Source organism: Chrysochloris asiatica, unplaced genomic scaffold (assembly GCF_000296735.1).
Source record: "Chrysochloris asiatica unplaced genomic scaffold, ChrAsi1.0 scaffold00065, whole genome shotgun sequence".
Taxonomy (NCBI): Eukaryota; Metazoa; Chordata; class Mammalia; order Afrosoricida; family Chrysochloridae; genus Chrysochloris; species Chrysochloris asiatica.
The window spans coordinates 6000710-6024438 of record NW_006408583.1 but is presented as its reverse complement, the minus strand read 5'-3'; the positions used below and the strand labels follow the sequence as shown (position 1 = coordinate 6024438).

Below are 23729 nucleotides of genomic sequence, written 5' to 3'. Positions count from 1 at the left end.
AAGGAATCTACCCCAAACCAAACAGCACTGTCGTTGAATTGATTCTGACTCATAGTGACCCTGCATAGGGTTTCTGAGGGTGTAAATCTTTATAGGAGCAGAAAGTCTCGGCTTTCTCCCAAGGAGTGGCTGGTGGATTTGAACTGCTAACATTGCTGAACCTCTCAATTGTGAAGCTCTCTCCCATTCAGTGCTTCTCCCCTGAGACTCGTATGACTTGTCCTTTCACACTCCTTAATATCTGCTCCAATGTCACTTTCTCTGTGGGATCTTCCATAGCTGTTTGATATAATTAACACTATAAATTCAATATAAATAGGTGCTATAGGATCAGCACTAGAAGCCTGGAAGTTCCTTGGAAACCCTATACAGGGTCACTATGTTGTTAAGTGCTGTCGAGTCAGTTTCAATCCTACTGACCCTGTATAGGGTTTCCAAAGAGCGGCTGTTGAGCTTGAACCATCAACCTTGTGGATGAAACTGACTTTATAGTCCAGCACATTAACCCACAGCACCACCTCATGACTGCCCATTAGCCACTGTATAAAGTCAATGTACCTTTAGTCTGGCAACAAGGACCACCATTACATGACCCCTGCCTATATCTCTAGTTTTAGCTTTTGCTTTCCCCACACCTGTACTTTATCTCGTAGGCATAGTAAATTACATGTTAACATTGTTTAGTGTTATCAAGTCAGTTCTGATTTACAATGACCCTCTCTATAGGGTTTCTGTGAAGTGGTGGGTGGATTTGGACTGCCTACCTTGCAGTTAGCAGTCCAGTGCTTATCCTACAGTGCTCAACTACATGTACTTGTCCTATATGCTCTGTAATATTGACTTTAGTCCATGTTGTTCCCTCTACAGGTTCAGTTAGACACCTCTGTGATTTTCTGTGGAACTCTTGGCAAATCTTTATACTTGTCCCTTCAATGACTCGCTCACACCACAGGTACCATTGTCTGTTGAGCATCATTTGGTGTTCTTGTTTAACATCCGTTCCAGCTCTAGTCACTGCACTGAGGCGTCTTCAACTAGGTATCCTCAGAGCTAGTATGCAGTCTGGCAAATGAGGTGTTCCATAAATGCTGGTGAAAGAATAATCACCATGGGGTGAGCCTGCCCAGAGGATAAACAACTATTTATTGGTTTAATTAAAAGCCATCCCATGCTATGAAAAGAAAAAATTCAAGGCAGCTCACAATAAAAAGAACTGTATTCAGGAAGGTCAGTGGTACACAAAATCAAAGACCACATAGGAGGATGAAGACACAAACCCTTCAATCCACAGGCATTATTTGTCACAATGAAAGATTACATTTCACTTTAAAGTTTGTTGTCAGGCAAGTAAGACAATTTCCCACAATTAAAAATTCACTTACACCTTGCACTTTGGTTAATTTTTTTTTTTAAATGGCTTTCACATGGTTTGTCATACTTACTCGGGTTCCCATTCTATCAATTCTATTAACCAAGAATCAAGTCAACTAAAAGAAAAGGGAAAGGATAAGAAAAATCAATATCCATTTTTTTATGCTCTTCAAGAAATGTGTCTTTCTCGCCATTTGCTACCCACTGAAATTGACAGCTGACCCAGAGTTAAATCAACTTAGTTACAGGGGCTGAAAGCAGCCAGCTGCCTCATAACGAATGCTCAGCGAACGCAGGTCACAATTACACTCCGTCGGAGGAAATATCTTGCTGATGAGGTGTAGCTGTCAGCTGGAGATATTTGATGACCCTTTCTAAATAATGGTAAATCAGAAGCACCTGAGCATGATGACTTTCATTTTAAAGAAGGAAAATGTTTGATGACTTCGGTAGCTGATCCAAAATGTGTTTCCATGGAATAAACATATTGCCATGAAGGATTTCAATGCAAAATCAATAATGCGACTTGAATTCTATGAAACTGTTGTTGTTGTTGTTAAGTGCCATGGAGTTGGTTCAGACCCATAGTGACCCTGTCTAGGGTTTCTGAGGAGTGATTGGTGAGCTTAAACTGTCAACCTTGGGGTTCAAACCAACTTTGCAGTCTAGATCTTTAAATCATAGCTTCACACCAGGACTCCTCTATGAAACTAGGATGACTTAATTTATTTTTCTTTTTATTTGTGCCAGTCAGCTTACAGGGAATCACCATTATTTTTTGTGTATAGAAGAGAACAAATCCAAAACCTAAGATGAGATCTCTCTTCCTTTAAGTGGTGGTGGTGTTTATGTGCCATGGAGTTGGTTCCGATTCATAGCAACCCTGTAGAGGGTTTCCAAGACTGTAAATCTTTACGGGAGCAGAAAGACTCATCTTTTCCTGTGGAACTGCTGGTAGTTTCGTACTACGGACCTTGAGGTTAGCAGCCTAACTCATAACCACTATGCTACCAAGGTTCCTCTTCCTTTAATTACTAAGTCAATTTTGCAATCAAGACCATGTAGACTCCTGCTGGGCAGATGGCTTTGAGTTTTTATAAATTGGTTAAATGTGGGGACACAATCAATGCACTGACTCAATTATGTGCATGTGCTAGAAAATTATCAGTAAAGAGGATGTGGACGACTCTGGACAAAAATTCTTGGACCTAAAAATCCAAACTGTGAATCATATTGCAATTAAAAAGGCTACTAAATACTAACAAATTAGAAGGCTATATAATATCAGAAAAAACATGTTTTTTTCTACTTTGAGTACAGATATGAGAAATCATGCAGTCACTGAAAGGCAAAAGTGAAACAAATGGTCAGAATAAATAGGCATCTTCGTAGGCCTTAAGAATAAATAGTTTTCCAGAAAACTACAAATGCTAGAAAGGGTGTGGAAAGCTTGGGACCCTTCTACATTGCTAGGAAAACACTACAGTGCTTCCTCAAAAAGTTGGAAATATTGTTGATGTTAGGTGCCACTGAGTCACTACCTACTCATATCAACCCGAGGCACAGCAGAATGAAATGCTGCCTGGTCCTATGCCAACCTCACACCTGCTGCTACATTTGAGCCATTTGCTACTGCCACTGTGTCTACCCATCTCGTTGGGGGTCTTCCTCTTTTTCTCTGACCCTCCACTTTACCAAACATGATATCCTTCTCCAGCGACTGGTCCTTCCTGATAATGTCTGAAATACAATCAATGAAGTCTGGCTATCCTGTTCCAAGGAACATTCTGGCTGTACTTCTTCAATGCAACTTTGTTTGTTCTTTTGTCAGTCCGTGGTACTTTTGATATGCTCCTTCAACACCATAGCTCAAATGCATCAATTCTTCTACGGTCTTTCTTACTCACTCTCCAACTTCCACATGCATATGAGGTTATTGAAAATACCATGGCTTAGGTCAGGAGCACCTTAGTCCTGAAACTGACATCTTTGCTCTTGAATACTTTAAAGAGTTCTTGTTCAGATTTGCCTAATGCAATACGTCATTTGATTTCTTGACTGCTGCTTTCATGAGTGTTGATGGTTGATCTGAACAAAATAAAGTCTTTGACAACAGAAATACTGTATTACCCAGCAATCCCTCTACTTGCTGTGTATCTACAAGAAATGAGAGCTATGATACGAGAATTACATGCACACCCATGTTCATTATAGCACAAGTCACAATAACACAAAAGAGACTGCCTAAATGCCCATCAATGGAGGAATGGATAAACAAACTTTGGTAAATACACACGATAGACTATTATGCAACTTTGAAAAATAACTAATGACGAACCAGCAAAACACCGTATAATATGTATCAACCTGAAGGACATTATACTGAGTGAAATTATTCAACTACAAAAGGACAAATATTGTATGAGACCACTATTGTAAAAACTCAAGAAAGGATTTTCATGCTAAAAGAAATAGTCTCTAATGATTGCCAGTGTTGAGAGGAAAGGGAGAGTAATTCACTGGCTAGAGGGTAGCCATATATTAACTTGGGTGATGGGGAGGGTAACATAAGAAGAAGGAGGTCGACAGAAGAATGATAAAGACAAGTGAAGACACAGAAGAATGCAAAGGTTAAAGGGGATGGAGATAAATAGTGTTATATACACAACCCTGGAACAAAAGTGTTCTATGGGTAGATGCATGAACAGATAAACTTGCTGAAAGGGTATGGGAGGGAGATGGGGAGTGTGTACCCACAAATATGTAAGGGTTAGAAAGGGGATATCTGTATACAGGTATTTAACTTTACTGCAAACACACCTACGAATGAGGTAGAGCAAACAGGAGGGAAAATGATGAAAACTTCTTGAATCGTAACAAACATCTTAAAACAATGACCATAGTCTTAGGGGACACCATGGTCAATTGACATAACATAGGCCACAAAGACAATGTTCTACATTCTACTTTGGTGAATAGCAACTGTGATCTTGAAAGCTCAACAATAGCCATCTAAGGTGCAATTACTGGTTTCTCCTTGTGAAGAAGAAAGAACAGTAATACAATTGAAGATGCTTGGAATCAAGTAGTCCAATGGACCAGTGGAGTAGGTGAACATCAATCACAATGAATCTGAGACCAAAAGAACTAGACAGTGGCTGGCTACCAATACCAACTGCTCTGAAAGGGATCACATTAGAAGGTAACAGATGAATGGGAGTAAATGTAGAACAAATCTCAAAATTATAACAAAAGACCAGACTTACAGGTCAGAAAACGAATGGAAGGATCCAAGACTATGACCCTTGACCACTCTTCAGTTCTGGAACGGAACTCACCTGTGTGACCCAATTTTCAGCTAAGCCGTAGATAGGTACACAGCGGAGACAACAAAACATTAGCAAGGTATGCTTATCATGAAATGGTCCATCATTCAAGATCAAACGGACAATGTTTACCTAAGCGCAGAGTTAAAAAGGGGGTGGGAAGGAATGGAAATTGGAACCAAAGAGAGGAAGTGAGGTAACTGTTGTTGCAGGGAGGGGACTGCAATCACTGAGATGAAACAAAGGATCTGATTTGTCGAATGTAAAATTGATGATCTTGTCTGCAAACCTTCACTCAATTCACTATAAAAAATTTTTAAACACACACACACATTAAAATGGAAAAAAATGACCTAACCATTTTCTACTTATATTAGAATTGCTTGCAAATTTGATTATGCTAAAGAAACTGTAAAATGTATACTTAGTACGGGTTTGCAGAATCAATATGTTGTCTCCATCAGAGCAAATACGACTGGTGCATTCTTAAGTACGTCTGGTTTATTTTTACCCAGATAGACTTGCATTTGATTTGCCTCATTTCAGGACACAATGCTTTTTATTGATAACCTATCAGAGTACCTAACAAGGAATCCTAGCTCACTTTCCTCTGCAGATCTCAGTCACCCACACAAAGTTTAAGTCTGAGGAGAGCCACTTGGGGCCCAGAGCATTTCCATGCCACTAGTAGAATGCTCTGTCCTTGGCACAACACCAACCTAGCCTCAGGAGTACCAGCCACAGGGACAAATTAGCCAGATGCCTGAAGTGAAAATGGATTCCTGGGCTGGGCTACTCAAAGGAAGTAAAGACACAGTGTTGTGATCTTTGCCCTGGGATCCTGCTTAGCTGTACTGCATTTCTACACTCTCCTGATGAGAATGTCCTGGGGTGTTACAACCTAACACTTTCTAGACACTGTCCCTGAAGTCTTAGTCAGGAAATATGAAATGGAGATGAAATGAACCCTACTGTAAGAATGTTCTTAACCAATTGTCCTAGAACTTAGCATCAGTGACCCCTGAGAAACAAATGGCTGAAAGCGCCACAAGAGTCTTGTGAAGACAGCATCTCTCAAACCTACATATATTTTAGAATCACCCAAGGAACTTGAAAAGGAGCTCTGGTAGTGTAGTGGTTACGAATCGGGCTGCGAACCTTAAGGTTAGCGGTTCGAAACTACCAGCCGCTCCGCGGGAGACAGATGAGGCTTTCTACTCCCGTAAAGATTTACACCCTCAAAAACCCTGTACAGGGTTGCTATGGGTTGGAACCGACTTGATGGCACTTAACAACAACAAGGAACTTGAACAATGTGAATTTGTGCCCCCTGCCTTAAACACGTTGTTGTTAAGTGCCATCTAATTGGTTATGACTCATAGTGACCCTGTATAGGGTTTCCAAGGAGCAGCTGATGACCCTCAATTTCAGGAAGTAGGTTTTTGTTGTTAGATGCCATGGAGTCGGTACTGACTCGTAGTGACTCCTATACACAACAGAAGGAAACACTGCCTGGTCATGGGCCAACCTCGCTATTGTTGCCACGCTTGAACCCATTGATGCTGTCATTTTGTCAATCAATCTTGCTGGGAGTCTTCCTCTTTTTCTCTGATCCTCTACTTTACCAAACATGATATTCTTCTCCAACGACTGGTCCCTCCTTACAATATGTCCGAAGTATGAGAGATGAAGTTTGGCCATCTTGGCCTCCAAGGAGCACTCTGGCTGCACTTCTTCCAACACAGATATATTGCTTTTTTTGGTAGCCTATGGCACTTTAATATTCTCCTCCATCACCATAACTCAAAAGCATCAACTCTTCTATGGTCTTCCTTATTCACTGCCCAGCTTTCATATGCATATAAGGTTATTGAAAATACCATGGCTTGTGTCAGGCGCACCTTAGTCCTGAAGCTGACATCTTTGCTCTTCTACACTTTAAAAAGGTCTTGTGCAGCAAATTTGCCTAATGCAATATGTCATTTGATTTCTTGGTTGCTGCTTTCATGAGCATTGATAGTTGATCCAAGAAGAATGAAGTCCTTGACAACTTCAATCTTTTCTCCATTGATTGGTCCAGTGGTAAGGATTTTTGTTTTCTTTCATTGAGATACAATCCATACTATAAGTATTTTAAGACCTCTTCACTTTCAGCATCAAGGTTGTATCATCTGCTTATCGCAGGTTGTTAATGAGTCTTCTTCCAATGCTGATGCCACGTGTTTCTTCATATAACCCAGTGTCTCAGATATTTGCTCAGCATACAGGTTGAATTAGTATGGTGAAAGAATACAACCCTGTCGCAAACCTTTCTTAATTTTAAACCATTCAGTGTTCCCATGTTCTGTTCGAACAACTGCCGCTTGGTCCAGGTACAGATTCCTCATGAGCACAATTAAGTGTTCTGGAATACTCATACTTTACAATGTTTCCACAGCTTGTCATGATCCACACAATCAAAAGCCTTTGTGTAGTCAATAAAGCACAGGTAAACATCTTACTGGTAGTCTCTGCTTTCAGCCAAGATCCATCGGACATCAACAATGATATCCCTTGTTTCACATCCTCTTCTGAATCCAGCTGGAACCTCTGGAAGTTCTCTGCCAATATATGCTTGCAGCCATTTCTGTATTACCTTTAGTAAAACTTTACTTGCATGGGGTATCAGAGAGATTGCCCAATGATTTCCGCATTCCATTGGGTCACCTCTCTTTGGAATGGGAAAAAATATGGATTTCTTCCAATCAGTTGACCAGATAGTTGTCTTACAAATTCTTGGCATAGCTGAGTGTCTCCAGTGCTGCCTCAAATTCTTTAAAGATTTCAATTTTTATTCCATCAATTCCTGGTGCCTTGTTCTTTGCCAATTCCTTCAATGCACCTTGAACTTCTTCCTTCAGTATCATTGGCTCTTGATCATATGCTACCTCTTGAAATGGTTGAACATCAACCATTTCCTTTTGGTACAGTGACTCTGTATATTCCTTCCATCTTCTTTTGATGCTTTCTGAATCATTCAATAATTTCCCCAGAGAATCCTTCAATAATGAAAGTCAAGGCTTGATTTTTTTTCTTCAGTTCCCCCAGCTTGAGAAACGCTGAGTGTGTTCTTCCCTTTTGGTTTTCTGACTCCAGATCTTTGCATTTTGTTATAATATTTGACCTTGTCTTCTGGAGCTGACCCTTGAAATTTTCTGTTCAGCTCTTGTACCTCCTCATTTCTTCTGTTTGCTTTAGCATCTCTACGCTGGAGAGCAAGTGTCAGTGTCTCTTCTGACACCCATTTATTTTGACCTTTTCCTTCTTTCTTGTCTTCTTAATGACTTTTTGCTTTCTTCTGGTATGTTCTTGAGGTAATCCACAACTCTTCTAAGACTTTATTTTTATACTCCTATCCTGTAGTCGTGATGTGGTGCTGTGAAATAATGCACTGGAATGTAAGGTGGGTTTGAACTGCAAGGTCAACAGTTCAAATTCACCAGCCACTGCTTGGAAACCCTATACAGGGTTGCTATATGTCAGAACCCACTAGACAGCACTTAACAACATCCTGGCTGCACATTAGAATAATCAGGGGCTGGGGTGGGCATTTGAAAACAGCAGTCTTCAGTATGGATTGCACCTCAATGTAAAGAAAATGAAATCCCCACAACTGGAGCAGTAAGTTTCATGTTAAATGAAGAAAAGACTGACATTGTTAAAGACTTCATTTTGCTTGGATTTACAATCAACACTCATGGAAACAGCAGTCAAGAAATCAAACAAGATATTGCATTAGGCAATTCTGCTGCTAAAAACCTCTTTAAAATATCAAAGAGCAAAGATGTCACTTTGAGGACTAAGGTACACCCAACCCAAGTCACGGTATTTTCAATAGTCTCATGTGTATGTGAAAGTTGGAAGACCGTAGAAAAAGGATACATTTGAATTATGGTAGTAAAGAAGAATATTGAAAGAGCTATGGACTGTGAAAACAAACAAATCTGTCTTGGAAGAAATACAGCCAGAATGCTCCTCATTCTTTGGATATGTTGTCTGGAGGGCCCAGTGCCTGGAGAAGGTAAAGTGGAGAGTGAGTGAGAAAGAAGACCTCCAAAGATATGTACTTAACACAGTGGAAGCAACAATGGGCTCAAACAGAACAAAGATCAGAAGGATGGTTCCGGGCTGGGCAGTGTGTCTTTCTGTTGTATATAGGGTCGTTGTGAGTTGGAACTGACTTGATGGCACCTAACAACAACGTGACAACACAACTGAATCAGAACCTTTAGAAGAGGAGTTTGTGAAAGCTCCTTGGGTGATTCTGATGAAACCAGGCCACAATTCAGCATATGGGAACCACTGTGTTCAGTGGTTTAAGATGAAGCTGAGGTCATCCATTTTAAGTCAGTTAATCAGAGGTATAAAGTCCTGGTGTGGTGCTGTAGGATAAGCATTGCTAACCTTGCGGTTAGCAGTCCAAACCCACCATCCACTCCTTGGAAACCCTTTACAGGGTCACTATGAGTTGGAACTGATTCGACAGCACTTAACAATAACCAGAGGTGTGGCCAGAATGTTCCTTGGAGGCAAGAATGGCAAGACTTCATCTCTCATACTTAGGACATATTATCAGGAGGGATCAGTCCCTGGAGAAGAACATCATACTTGGTAAAGTAGAGGATCAGCAAAAAAGAAGACCACCCCCAACAAGATGGATCAATACTGTGGCAGCAAGAATGGGCTTAAGCATAACAATTGTGAGGATGGGGCAGGAGAGTCTCTCATTCTGTTGTGCGGAGGGTTACTATGAGTCAGAACCAACGTGATAGCACCTAACAACAGAGCAGCAAGGAGTAGCTAGGCACCAGCTTTGTGGCAGATGCTGATTGGCCAATCCCTTGTTCAGTCAGTGCTTTTAACTGCTCCTTGTGTGCATACCTTTAAGTTGAAATATTTATTCAGGCCTGCCCTTTAAAAAGCTTGTAAGATTCAGATCAAATTGAGACTTTCCATTAGCAGTGGAATGAGATGATTCCCATATAGTTTCAAAGAAATTTCAACTACACAACATCTTCGCTTTGGAGTAAGAGACTCTACCCCTGAGCAAAATAGCAATTCTGTAGACAGACGCAGCAGCACGAACCCAATTTCAAATTAGTGCTTGGTGCATGGTTGTTGCTGTTGTTGTGAAATGCTGTTGAGTCGGTTTCCAAGGAGCAGCTGGTGAGCTTGAACCGCCAACCTTGCAGTTCAAATGGCTTTGCAGTCTGGCGCATTAACCCACAGCACCACACCAGGACTCCTGGTGCATGGTGTTGTTGTTGTCAGGTGCCATCAAGTCAGAACCGACTCATAGCGACCCCATGCACAGCAGAACAAAACAATGTCCGATCCTGGGCCAACCTCACTACCGCTGCCACACTTAAGTTCATCAATGATGCCACCTAGCTAATCCATCTCATTAGGGGTCTTCCTCTTTTTCTCTGACCCTCCACCTTACCCAGCATGACATCCTTCTCCAGCGACTCTTTCCTCCTGGTGCATGGTAGGCACTCAATAAACATTTGCTGAGTCTGTGGCCCAATTCTCATGTCCATGGCTAAAACCTTAAATAACCTTTTAAGACAGCTCACTGAGGATTTCGCTCCAATTTCCAAAGAAATCACCACCACAGTCATCTTCACAGAGTATTATCCTAGAACAATATAACTAGTAGCAAAAAAAAAAAAAAAAAAAAGGCTTTTAATTTTAACATGGGGCAAATAAATCCTGTTCATTTAAGTAGATTTGACTTAAAAGTCCAGCTAGATAGGGTTTTCAACATTGAGATCTCCACATCAATGGTAAGCAGAATAATGATCCCCCAAAGATATCCATGTCCCAATTCCCAGAACCTGTGTATATGTGACCTTAGATGGCAAAAGGAAACTTGGCAGATGTGAACAAATTAAAGGGTTTGAGATGGGGAGATGATTCTAGAGTACCCAGCTAGTCCCAATGTAATCATGAGACAGAGGCCAATGATCAGAGAAATAGTAGACGATGCTACCATGTTGGTTTGGAAGATGGAGGAAGAGGCAATGAGGCAAGGAATGTAGGAAGCCTGTAGAATCTGAAAAAGCAAGAGATACATTTGCCTCTAGAATCTCCAGCTGGAATACAGTCCTGCCGACAACTTGATTTGAGCTCAGTTAAACTGGTGTGGTGCTGTGGGTTAATGCGCCAGACTGCAAAGCCGTTAGAACTGCAAGGTCGGCAGTTCAAGCTCACCAGCTGCTCCTTGGAAACCCTATACAGGGTCGCTATGGGTCAGAATTGACTCTATGGCACTTAACAACAAACTTATACTGGGTTTCTGATCTAGATAACTACAATATGTTTGTGTTGTTTTTAGTTGCTAAATTTGTTCCAGCAGCAATAGTAAACTCTTACATCACACAATTTTTAAGGGAAAAATAAGAGACTAATCCTAAGTATCATTTCTTTGCATTTCAACCTCGCCAAAGACTAGGTTACCGTATTCTACCAAGGGCTATAGTCAACCACATTCCATCAAAACTGGTATGGCTTTAAGAGTACAATGTTGGAACATGAATTACCGGGCTGCTTGCTATGTATCATCATAAGACTATAATATAGCAATGGCCATTTCTGCATGTCAGGCATGCCTGCCTTAAAGTCAAAAAATATATGATCTCATGCCAAGGTCTTGTGTCCGGTAAATGAGTCTAATGTCTGATTAACCAAGGTCGTAATTTAGGGTTATTCCAAAGTATAATAAAGTGATAAGCATTACTGAAGGACTAACACTGCACACAAACACTTCTCACCAAAATGGTAAGCCAGACGACAATGGCGACCTTAGTGTATAACTCCCCAATCTCCAAGAAGATTTTGTGACGTGATGTTTGAAATGGCATTTTCTCACTCTATCCTTCCTGAGATCCAGGATGACATGCTTGTGTAGAATTAGAAAGTCTTAAGTATGCCAAAGGCCCAACCAATGGGCTCCTAAGGGGTTTGAGCCCATGAGTTCAGTTTACCCAGCATTAACTCTAGCAACAGAGCTCATCAAATGGAAATGTGTTCAATTCTGTTTTATGCGACCTAACCCTGATTAGCATAATGGTTAAGAATCAGGCTGCGAACCACAAGGTCAGCAGTTCGAAACTACCAGCTGTCCCATGGGAGAAAGATGAGGCTTTCTGCTCCTGTAAAGATTTACAGCCTTGGAAACCCTGTGCAGGGTCACTATGAGTCGGAACCGACTCCACGGCACATGACAACAACCCCGATATCAAAGAGGGCCCTGACAGCTGAGGTGGCATACATACTTCTGTCTCCCTTTTCTTTCCAGCAACTTCAGAGGAGCAGCAAACAGCAGTTAGAGAGGTGATGACTGCTTTGTAAGCATGCATGTTAGGACAGGCAAAGACCACAGACTGTGAATAGAGTGGGCATGTCACCACCAGCTGTCAATTAAGCTAATGACAACTGAGACTGGATGGCAAATAGCACCAACATTCTTCAACAAAACAGAACAGATTCCAATAGGGTAACACAAAGTCAAAGTTGTTGTTGTGTGCTGTTGAGTCAACTGCACTTCCAGTAACCCTACAGCACAGAGTAGAACTATCCCAGAACTATCATCTTCCCAGGGGCTGAGAGCAGGTCTCTTCCTCCTGCAGAGTGACTGATGGGTCCCAACCAGCAACCTTTCCGTTAGCAAGTAAGCACTGAGCCACTGCAGGCACCACCAGGCTCTTTAAAGACAGAAAGAGCTGTCATTTATAGGGCACTTTGTCTGGCACAGGGCTATGTGCTCTACAAGCATCTCATCTACACAACAGTTACAAACCAGAGGGAAAATGGTCATGCCATCCTACAGACAACAAAACCAAGGTTTAGAAAAGTAACTGTCTAGAGCTCCACAGCTAGGAGTGGCAGATCTGGGATTCAAAACCAAGTCTTTCTGACCCAAATGCTGGTGATTTTTACCCTCCTGCTATACTACCTTCAATGCACTAACATAATACAAGATCTAAATTTTGGGGGTAAGGCATCAATGTAGCAACCCCCTTATAGAACCAAAATGAGATTTACAGCCACGCATTCATTTGTTCACTTTTGGAGGGTTTGTTCTCTGCTAGCTACTGTGCCCATGCAACTTGGGACCACTCCACGATCAATGGCTATCAGGTGGCAGGAGGTGGAAACAACGGAGAATAATGGAATCCCAGAACAGGGTCTACCAGCAAGAGAACCTGCCCACAGGGCAACTCCAGTAATCGGGACACACACACACACACACACACACACACACACACACACACAGCAACAGGCAGTGGCAGTGTGAACTGAGAGGTGACAAGGAAGACAGCGTCTCCAGCAGAGGTGTTAGGTGTCCTGTGAGCAAAAGCACAACTTCAAAGTTTAACAGGCTATGGCAACAGGTCCAGGGGCATGGAATAAGAAATGGGTCTTCCTTAAATATGGTATGAGAAAAGGATGGTCGTAAACACTGGCCTGTTCACCAGAATCAAACAGCTGGCTTACACAGGGGGAGCGGTGGGGGGCGTGAGAGTGTCACGGGGACCACTTCAGCAACAATCACTCTTCAGCAATACTGAAAATGGACTTTAAACCCTCGAGCCTCAAGGCTTCCTTTACTGTGAGGTAGATGCTTGAGTATTACCATAAAGAAACTGCTCACATAGACATGTGATAAAATGAGAAACCTGAGGGTGTATTTTCAGTCCAGCAAATCCCAAAGCACGTTCCTCAGAAAGAGGGTGGCCACGTTTCCCTAGGCCATCCCTGGTTTGTTGATGTTGTCCTGTTGTTAAGTGCCCTGGAGTAGGTTCTGACTCACAATGACCCTGTATAAGGTTTATAAGGAGTAGCTGGTAAGCTTGAACCTCCGACCTTGTGGTACAAACTGACTTTGCAGTTCAGTGCCTTAACCTGCAGTTACACACCAGGACTAAGTAACTATTAATAGTGCCGCAGTTCATTCTCAAAAACATTTCAATTTGATCAATAAAATTATATGATCATTCAATCCAGAAAACCATTTATGGGGATAATATTACTATTGACCTCAAGAAAATAAAAGTCCTCTCAACTTGGCTAATAAATAGCATCATGACTGAGAAAAGACTGAGGTTGTAAAGACTTCATTTTGCTAGGATCCACAAAAAACACTCAAGTAAACAGCAGTCAAGAAATCAAACGACATATTTCATTAGGCAAGTCTGCTGCACAAGACATCTTTAAAGTATTCAGGAGCACAAATATCACCAGTTTGAGGATGGAGGTGCACCTAATTGGCACCATGGTATTTTTCAACTTCCTCACATACATGTGAAATTTGGACAATGAATAAGGAAGACCTTAAAGAATCAATGCATTTGAATTATGGTAAATTGGAGAAGCACATCAAAAGCAAATCTGTCTTGCAAGAAGTACAGTCAGTCTGCTCCTTAGAAGCAAGCATGGCGAGACTTCATCTTTCATACTTTTGACATGTTATCAGAAGGGACCAGTTCCTGGAGAATGACATCATGCTTGGAAAAACGGACAGTCAGCGTAAAAGACGACGACTCCTAACAAGATGGACTGACGCACTGGCAGCATCAATGGGCACAAACATAACACCACTTGTGAGGTGACTCAGGACTGGACATTGGTTTGTTCTGCTGTACATAACGGTCACTATGAGTCAGAACTGACTTGAAGTCACCTAACAAAAACATTGTCCTTCTCTGAACTACCATCCCAAATTTTGCCGTAAAGCTTGAAGAGATATATTTTAAAATGACTAGAGTTAAGAAACTGTTTCTTGAAGGCAAAACAGTATCAGCTTGTTTTGTTTACTATGTTTTTTAGCATATAATGCACCAAGGCAAATACTACACACATAGTGCTCCTACAGACGACTGTGTAAGAGCATTACATGGCTTGGGAGAAAAAAAAAAATTCTACATAATTCCTGTTATACATAAAAATGTGTTACAATAGTAAAACCTGAGGAAGCCAATGCCTGTGTAAAGTGGAAACCCATCAAAGAAAGTTTCTAAAGATTCTATTTTCCACAAAAACAAGCAGTTTGTTGGTTGGTTGTGTGCCGTGGAGTCGCTTCTGACTCATAGTGACCCTGCTTAGGGTTTCTGAGGCTGTAAATCTTCATGGAAGAAAGCCTCATCTTTCTCCTGCAGAATGGTTGGTTGTTTCGAACTGCTGACCTTGGGATTAGCAGCCCAACTCGTAAGCACTATGCTACCAGAGCTCCTGAAAACAAGCAGTAGAAATGTGTTAAGACTATACTGTGTGCTACCATGTGAAACACTTACAATACTTAGAAAAACAAGGCAGTCTCACCAATCTCCAACTTTCACAGGGTTATAGTATTTGATGGAAAAAGATTTGGGAAAGATTGTATGAAAAATGTTAAAGAAGTTTTAGTTGCTGTTGTTAGAAGACATGGCTTCAGAGACTTTATCATGAATTTACAAACGGAGATTATACCGGGGTAGTCCCCCAAACTTATTTAAACACAAAACCTTATTTTCATGTAATGTCAAAAGAGATTAGTGTTACACCAAGTGTTCTCAATACGAGTGCCAAGTATCTCCTGGAATTGTTCTATATCCTGGAGAGTCAGTGATAAGCAAGACAAATTCCTTGTCAAGGTGCTTCCATTCTAGTAAGAGACAGTAAACCTATAAACAAACATATAGTTAAAAAAAAAAAAAAAAGTATCTTCTAAGTGATGGAAGGTTGAGATAAAAACCTCAACATCCACTCATTCCAAGAAATATTCTTGAAGCAACCTGTTTTGAGACTTGAGTTGGCAATGAGTCATGCCATAATTCAGCACCCTGTTTCCCAAATCATCCATTTAGCAGGTAGAAGGTTCCCATAACAAATCTTCCCCTGAATTGTATTTCATGTGGCATTCTCATTAGTATAAATATGCCCTTGAAGATTTTTTGTTTGTAGATTATGTTCATACTATATACCTTTCATTTAGTACTAATTCCTGTTCTATTTAGGCTGAGGTGTTATTTAAAGCCACATCACTTTCCAAAGAGACCAGTCTAGTTGCCTAGTACCCTGGGAATAAATTAGGATAAATGGAGAGTTATTATATTCCATGTCCACATGTCACTCCCTGGGGCTGAAACTAGGGACAAGGAGGTGCTTTCAAGAAGAGAGAAAAACAAAAAGCCGCCTTCCCTTTGATTAATTCTGTGCAGAACAGACTCATTTAAATGAATGAGCCAAGTTAAAACTTTCTCTTCTGCAACAAAGCAGGAGGAAAGCCTCTTTATGTTGCAGGGGCTGGAGATACCCCGGGCAGAGCCAGTCCCAAAACTTCCTTCCACAGCTCCAAAACTCAGCCTTCCTGCTGCATTTAGCACTTCTCAACAGACCACCCACCCAGACACGGATATACAAACCACATGTGTAAGGAATGCTGTTCAGCTAGGAAATCAGTATCAGCATTTCAAGCTTATTACTTGCCCAGACAGCCCTTTTACTGCAACTCATTTGTTTTATCTTTTCACTAGCTTTATTTTCCTTTAATGGCCTGGATTTATCCCTTTCGAGTCTTTTGAAACTTCAGAACTCTTGTGATGTGGGCTGCTGGTGAGGGAAGACATGATTATGAGAAGAAAAGGAGCAAATAGCTTTTCCTTTATTCACCTTCGAGTTCTCACTCCTTGAGGTCATCTCTTCTGCACAGATTACTGGCTACCCCAATGACCAGCAGTTATTGCCAAAAGGGATGCGGGAGCCACCCCACTCAGGTGGTAGTTACTTTTGTAATTTCAGTCATGGGGCCTGGTGATAATTACTAGGTTTTTGTTTTTGTTTTTAATTGCATCATTTCTTTCTCTCACTACCATATTGGTTGCCTGTCTTTATTTAAGGGGAAATTAAGAGCAAGAGGCTGCCGGCCTGCAGCAATTTAACCACCTCAGAAAAAAGCTGGAAATGCCTCTAAAGAAGGGGGCCACATAAACAGGAAGGTGTGTATACTATTACCTGGCACAGAACGCAGAAGCATTGAACTGTGCTCAGTATTTCTCTTTGGGTGGTATCCCAGGCAAGGAAATAATAAAATACTCTAAGTTGCTCCACTTGTCAGGAGAGAGGAAAAAAAAAAACCCACCAACTAAAAACAAATGAGAGCGCCAGTTTGGAACACTATCTACGAATTACCAACAGAGGAAGGGCCAAGCTTCAGGATTGGTGGAGCTGACACTTGTCTCCAAGGCCCCTTTTAATCAGCCTGAAGATAAGGTGAGTTTCTTCTTGCGTAGCCAAGTGGAGACACGATTCTGAGAGTTGTTGAACAGACGTATTGAGGAAAGCAATGCAGAGCAGGCAGTTCAGTTCTTGTGTGAATGCATTTCTCTGGGACAACATCCTGAGTTGTCTATAGTGGGCATAAGATGTGGATCCTGGCCCTCTCTCTACTAGAGAAAATGCAATGCCATTATTTTTAAATAAACAAGTCAGTATTTAGGCTGAAACAAGAGATAAACCCAATTCAAGTGTGGTCGTTACAGAGCTTAACTGCCATCCAAACTCATCTGAAGTTTATGTTTCCACACCTAATAGCCCTCTGAAGTGATAAGATACAAGGCAATCCACCATGACCCCCTAAATGTCTGTCTGAAGATAAGGCGAGTTTCTCATATGTGATCCACCAGTCCTTTCACTAGTAAGTACAGCATTGCATCCAATTTCTTAGTTTTTTGTCAAACTGAATTTTATTCTGTGTTGTAATTTTTTTTCCTTTCTATCTAGTAAAGGTAGCATTTCTTGTTGCTAAACTACACACGACCTTTGTAAGATTGAGTCTGATAGTTATAGCACATTGTTTAGCTCAGAAATAAAACTTTTCAAAGCAATAGAGGGAAAAAGCAAAGACTTTTTCAGAATTAACCTGGTTTATGCCAAGACTGTGTTCCATCATTTCTTGCCCAATCTCTGAACAACCTTTAAAAAAAACAAAAACAAAAACAAAGGTACCAAGTTCAGGACCAAGAAAATGGTGTTAGACATTGGAGCCCCAAGGATGAACGAGGAGTGGCCTTTCTCCTCAGCTGTTTAGGGTACATTGTCCTTTATTCTGGATGCTTCTGATCTCTCCATTCATTATTCCTTAGGACAGGCATCACTCTTTGAAAAAAGACAAGGATTTGGGGTTTTCCTATACAAAGCAAAGTCAAATTTTGGTCTACTTAACTTTTCATCAGTAAGTCGTCACTACATTGTAAAGAAAATAGAACCACAATAGGTTAGATACCAATTTACGTGAAATACCTATTTCTGTCAATCTCAACATTTCAACATGAGTTTTAGAGACAGGGAGTAAACCTTATGTTTGTATTGTAGTTCACAGAAAATCATGTATATTCGTAAACACACACAACATGCCTTTCACCATAATTACACACGTATGCCATTAAAAAGATACTGACAGATTTTTATAAAACATACTGGCCTTGTGCTGGTAATCTCAAGAAGACATTTTTCCTTAATTTAGTTTTGCACTGCATGGTAGCACCAGTCACCACTACAGATCTGTCAGCATTTCCATCACAACTCTATTTTCAGAACGCTGGAGTACAAGTGCCAAGATACATATTTACAGTTTACAGACAGTGGTGGCTTTGTCCTCCTTTTAAACCGACTGCTTCAATACACCTGTACAAGGAATTTCCTAGGAAGATAGTGCCTATATAATTAAAAGCATCATGTAACACAGACAGAAGAGATAAAAAGATGCAGACTTCAGGTCAAGACTAAATCATTTGGCTCCTTAAGGCTCTCTGTAACTGTAGCTGTCTCTACTTATAGCATCCATCCAATAATCTCTCTCTCTCTCTCCATATACATATATAGATAGATAGAGTGAGTCCTGGTATGATGCTGAAGGATAAGCACTGGACCGCAAGGTTGGTTTGAACCACAAGGTCAGTGGTTCAGATCCACCAGTTGCTCCTCAGAACCCCTATATATATGATATATATGAGCAGTACATAGCATTGGGAAACCCTACATATATACATACATACTATATATATATATGCGGTACACAGCATTGGGGAGTGTGGTAACTCCTACAATGAACACTGGACTGTGAACCACAAGGTCCACAGTTCAAGCCCACCAGCCACTCACTCTGCAGTAGACAGATGAGGCTTTCTGTTCCCAGTAAGATTTAAAGCCTTGGAAACCCTATACAGGGTTGATATGAATTGGAGCCGACTCAACAGCAGTTAACATCAACAACACAGCACTAGTATACAAAACACTAAAGGTGGAAACTACCCTAGAGACAATCACGTCCATAGTGAGAAAACTGAACACAAGCCACTAAACACAAATACTGACCATTACTAACCCTAAGCATTCAACTCCATTAAACAGGTAGAGTTAAAACATTCACAAGTAAAGTTTCTCTTAGACAAATACATTAACCACACGTGAGTGACTTGCAACAGTGTGAAGGAAGTTATGTTGGGCAAAGTCGTCTTTTCTTAAAGATTAGGTGGGTCTGTGAAAGGGTCAACAGAAACTTTTTATTTAATGGAATACAGCCAATTTTATTGGCTCTTTCCATGCAAAAGTGGGCAATTAATCAGATTAGAGAGATTTGCTTAGCAATTTAAAAATGTTTCAAAACATTCTCATGAGATTTCTCCCTAGAGCTTTGTCTCCTGATGTTAACTTTTTATGTTCTTCCCTATTTTGACATAATATGCAAGCTTATTTGTCTACATGACAATATACAGACATGGACTGTGATGAAGATAAGAACTGCAAATATTTTTGTTTTAACATGATTGCTATCAAAGTTAAAGGGTGTATCTCATACATATTCTGCTACAAATACAGAGGCAAAAGGAAGTTTACAATGAAGTAAGTTTTTTGCATAGGCTTTTTTCTTTTTTCTGTGCAAATCACTAACAAAAGAGTTATAAGAAAACTTATTACACTCTGGCTGACTCAAACCATATTCATGCTCAATATTCTTTGAAACATGTACTTATATACAAAAAGGCTTTCTAAAGTTCATGAGAAAACTCCATTATCTTTTAACCTACCTTTCCGTGAACTTTTTTAAGCCCCCTTATATATCCAAAGGAGTCCTGGTGTGGTGCTGTGGGTTAATGCGCCAGACCACAAAGTGTGTCTGAACTTCAAGGTTGGCGGTTCAAGCTCACCAGCTGCTCCTCGGAAACCTTATACAGGGTCGCTATGCATTGGAACCGACTCGACGGCATTTCACAACAACAACATATATCCAAAGAATTTGTTGTTGTGAATTGCTGTTGGGTCAGTTCTGAAGCAGAAGTCCTCATCTTTTGCCCACAGAGCAGCTGGTGGGCTCAAACTGCCAACCTTGTGGTTCATAGTCTAATGCTTATCTTACAGAGCCACTGCGCTCACCCAAAGAAATTAAGCTCTGATATTTCCCCCTTGTGCATAACACCCCAATGCCACGGTTCGGATACAGATGATAGCAACATAGTTTAGTAGGTTTCAACCGTGAGTGTATGTAGTAGATGTGGCAGAACTGAGTGGGTTACTATAAGAGAAATATAACTATTTGAAATTAATTAAAAATGATTTATTTTTTCATTTAAAAATTAGATAATGAGAGCAAGAGAGTACAAAATATGAAAAGTGTGACCTTCACTCTATCAGAATCTCATGGAAAATTCATTTTACTGTCTCAAGGAATCGTAGAGACTGGTAAATTTTTCCCAACTTCAGCATATAAATTTACAAGCTTATATTTTGATGATATTCTCAAGACACCTGGCTTTATTAAATAAAATTCCCTCACTACATTAGCCTTTTTGCTTGGTCATCTCTTTGTTACCTAGTTCCTTGGTTAGTAACTTTAGGAAAACAAAACAAAACAAAACAAACATTTTATAGTGCCAATCATAGATTTTGCTGCACAATTTAGTTACAAAAATAAAAACAGCCCAAACTACACAGAAATATTACTAGTTAAGCTACACAGATATTTTAGTGAACCCACATAACTTTCTGGTTTCATTAGCATATGTAGGTTAGCAGTTAGGACATTTTTTAAGATCGCTTTAAATTTTTGCAATCAGTTCCATATAAACATTGCCCTCCCCTCCCACCTACAAAATTTAAAGTAAAACACAACTAAAGTCACACAATTCCAAAGTCACCTAATGTCCAAAACGACTCAAAGTCTCTCTGACATTGCACACTGAGAAAAGGGACTACACAGCAAATGCTTCAAGTACAATTCATGCTGATTATCAGTAAGAGTCTAAACATCGTTGAAAAAAATACACTTGTCCTCTTTGAAAGATGCTGCAGTGAAGAAATCTATAGAGTATGGCTGCAATATAATATTAAAGGAAAAAAAAATAGTTTCTTTGGATAGAAAGAAACAGTGTAAAAATCCCTTTTTAAAATGCAGAATTAACTCCATTATCAGTCTGCATTTACATTACTGCCCAAAACAATGGGTCTGGAAGGAGCATTTTCTGTACAGATATGAGTTAATCTCTGGATGAAAAGATAGCATCTGGTGTGGGAATACACAAGGGAGATACTGGTCTATTAGCACACATAGAGACTTTCTTAAGGCTGATCCAGTGAACGAACCTTTGGATCCAGAAGTAGTTCTTCATTTCTTTTGCTTTCAATGGAATTCCTAGTAAAAAAAAAAAAAACTTAAAAAGATGAGCTGGTCTCACTTTTACATTTCTCCATTTATGGAGAGAATGGAATAATGACACCAAAAGTACTTGTTTTTTCTTTTAAAAATAATTTGCTTTCTTTTGCATGCCACAGGACAGATTTCTAGTTTCAAAACGAGGGTACATCAAGAACAAAAATACCCCCTCCCCCAACCATCTTTATTTTCATCAATACAAGAAATCCTTCTGGAAACATAAGCAAGTACTAAACAGGTATCGAACCACTGCATCTACAAGTTAATACATAATCTCGTATGGTAGAATAACCATGAATTTCCCCCCAAAGAAAAGAGCTTAATTTTTCAAATATAAAAGAGTCTAAAAGGATCATATGCAAAGAAATAAAAATCTCTTATTTCAGGTTTTATGGTAAAGAATAAGAACACACAGGGTAGCTGGAAATAGCTGAAATGCTTCCTAATAAACAGATCCAAATTAAGAAATGTCTACATTTCTTTAGAAAATAGGACCAGTATTCCTTTTTTTAAAAAAATGATGATCCTGTGGAATGCCTTTACTTCCATATTTATCTAATGTTATTAACAGTACCACAGACACAAGGTTGATGATGTCAGCTCGAGGATGCTGGATTCAGGACGCTTACAGGTACACTTTTGTTTCAAAGTCCTACAGGTTTATTGACTAAGGCTAGACAGCAATTCATATGATCCTATTTGGTGCATTTTCTACCATGGTCCAAGATCATTACATGGATACAGCCTAAGACTGGCCCCCAACTTTCAGGAAAAAGACCACAAAGAAGAAAATCAGGGTGGCTATTTGGTCCGTCCCCTCCAGTTTATAATTTGTGTCCTGGAACTGGAAAAACAAAAAACAAAAGCTGAAAAATACAGACTGCAATGAGTTAAAGGACTTGAAAAAAGTTGGTGGAAGGTGTCACGAAATAAGAGTAAGGTCACTGGGCTTGGGATGGCAAGGGCGTTGCATTGAAACAGTATCCATGGGACCAAGTACTTATAACGTCTGGTGGTGTCATTCCCTCAACAACTTTAGAATATCTGTATGCGATAATAAATAGATCAGTTATGTAATAAGGCAGTGTGTTGAATATGCATTCGTCTTGTGGAATGAACCACCACAGCGAGAGACATGATACCGTACACATTCTTTCAGTTTTCTTGTTTTGTGTTTGATTGGTTTGTTTTCAAGGCTTTCCAGGCTAACTCTTCCCGGGGATTTTCTTGGAGAGAAGAGTGGTCCGCTGAGGTTGGTTTGCTTAACCTCTCCTTTATCAAGAGATGATGACTGGCTTTAAAGGAAAATAAAGCTGAAGGTTGTCTGATTTTCACTTTTTCCCTTTTGGTTGAATCATTCTGAGTGTTTTCATATAAACAAACAAACAAACAAATTTAAAAAAAAAAAAATCACAAAAAAAAAAAAAAAAAATAGTTTTTGATGCATCCAGTTGTATCCTCAGGATGTTCCAGATGTTTCCAGGTAACTCTGTAGTTTACGAACTGTGGTTTTGTCCAACGAGCAAAGGTCAAAATCAAATGTTGTGTTTGTGATATGAAAGTGTCCAGTTTCTTCTATAAGGTTCACGATCTAGAGGAGTAAAGAAGAGAAAGTGTGGGGAATTAAGCAACAGACATCAAAAGGGGAACTGGGAGAGATGGAGGGGTCAACTATGGGGCCATAATGATAAATATTCTTAACTACACCAAGAAGGACCTATATTACCAATGACACCAAACAAGCTCTTGACCTATGTGGCAAGTCAAAGATATAGTTAGCCTTTGAAATCCTCAATGAGATAGAGCATACCTTGGCCAGCGATACCTTTTAGACTGCTCTTAAGTCATGATATGGATGCTTGGGAGCTGATTTTAAGATCCCTTTAAAACTTAGTTGCTGACCCAGTAGACACAGTTAATAAATGTAAGGAAATTCTACCCTAGAACAAAACTCCGTTAAAAAATTATAAATGTGTATTACATGTTTAGACATACATACATGCACATAGAATGACCAGTTTTCTTTCTGATTACACAACCATTGTAGTATTAGAAAATATCAGAATGTACTAAGAAAAAAATGCGAAATGATCTACAATCCCACCTGAACATTACAAATAATGACTAGAAGGTCACTTAAGAGGGCTTTCCTGAGTGTTGGAACTGTTGGGTTTTTTGCTTGGTTTAGGTTTTGATTATGTAAGATGTGTTGGTTTTGTGAAAATTCATCTAGTGGTTCACTTTGTTATATGCCAATAAAAATGAAGAAAAACTACACTGCTTTTAGTTCATATTTATTGATT

At 40.0% G+C, this 23729-nt stretch overlaps 1 protein-coding gene across 2 annotated transcripts in view; it reads right to left on the bottom strand.

Moving 5' to 3' along the window:
* Nucleotides 1–22885: 22885 nt before the first annotated feature.
* MLLT3 (myeloid/lymphoid or mixed-lineage leukemia (trithorax homolog, Drosophila); translocated to, 3) overlaps nucleotides 22886–23729 on the bottom strand; it is a 427197-nt gene continuing 426353 nt past the window's right edge. For both annotated transcript variants that reach the window (XM_006864467.1, XM_006864466.1), the window contains one exon: nucleotides 22886–23017. In XM_006864467.1, the coding sequence (XP_006864529.1) occupies nucleotides 22886–23017 (132 nt within the window). The remainder of the gene's footprint in view (nucleotides 23018–23729) is intronic.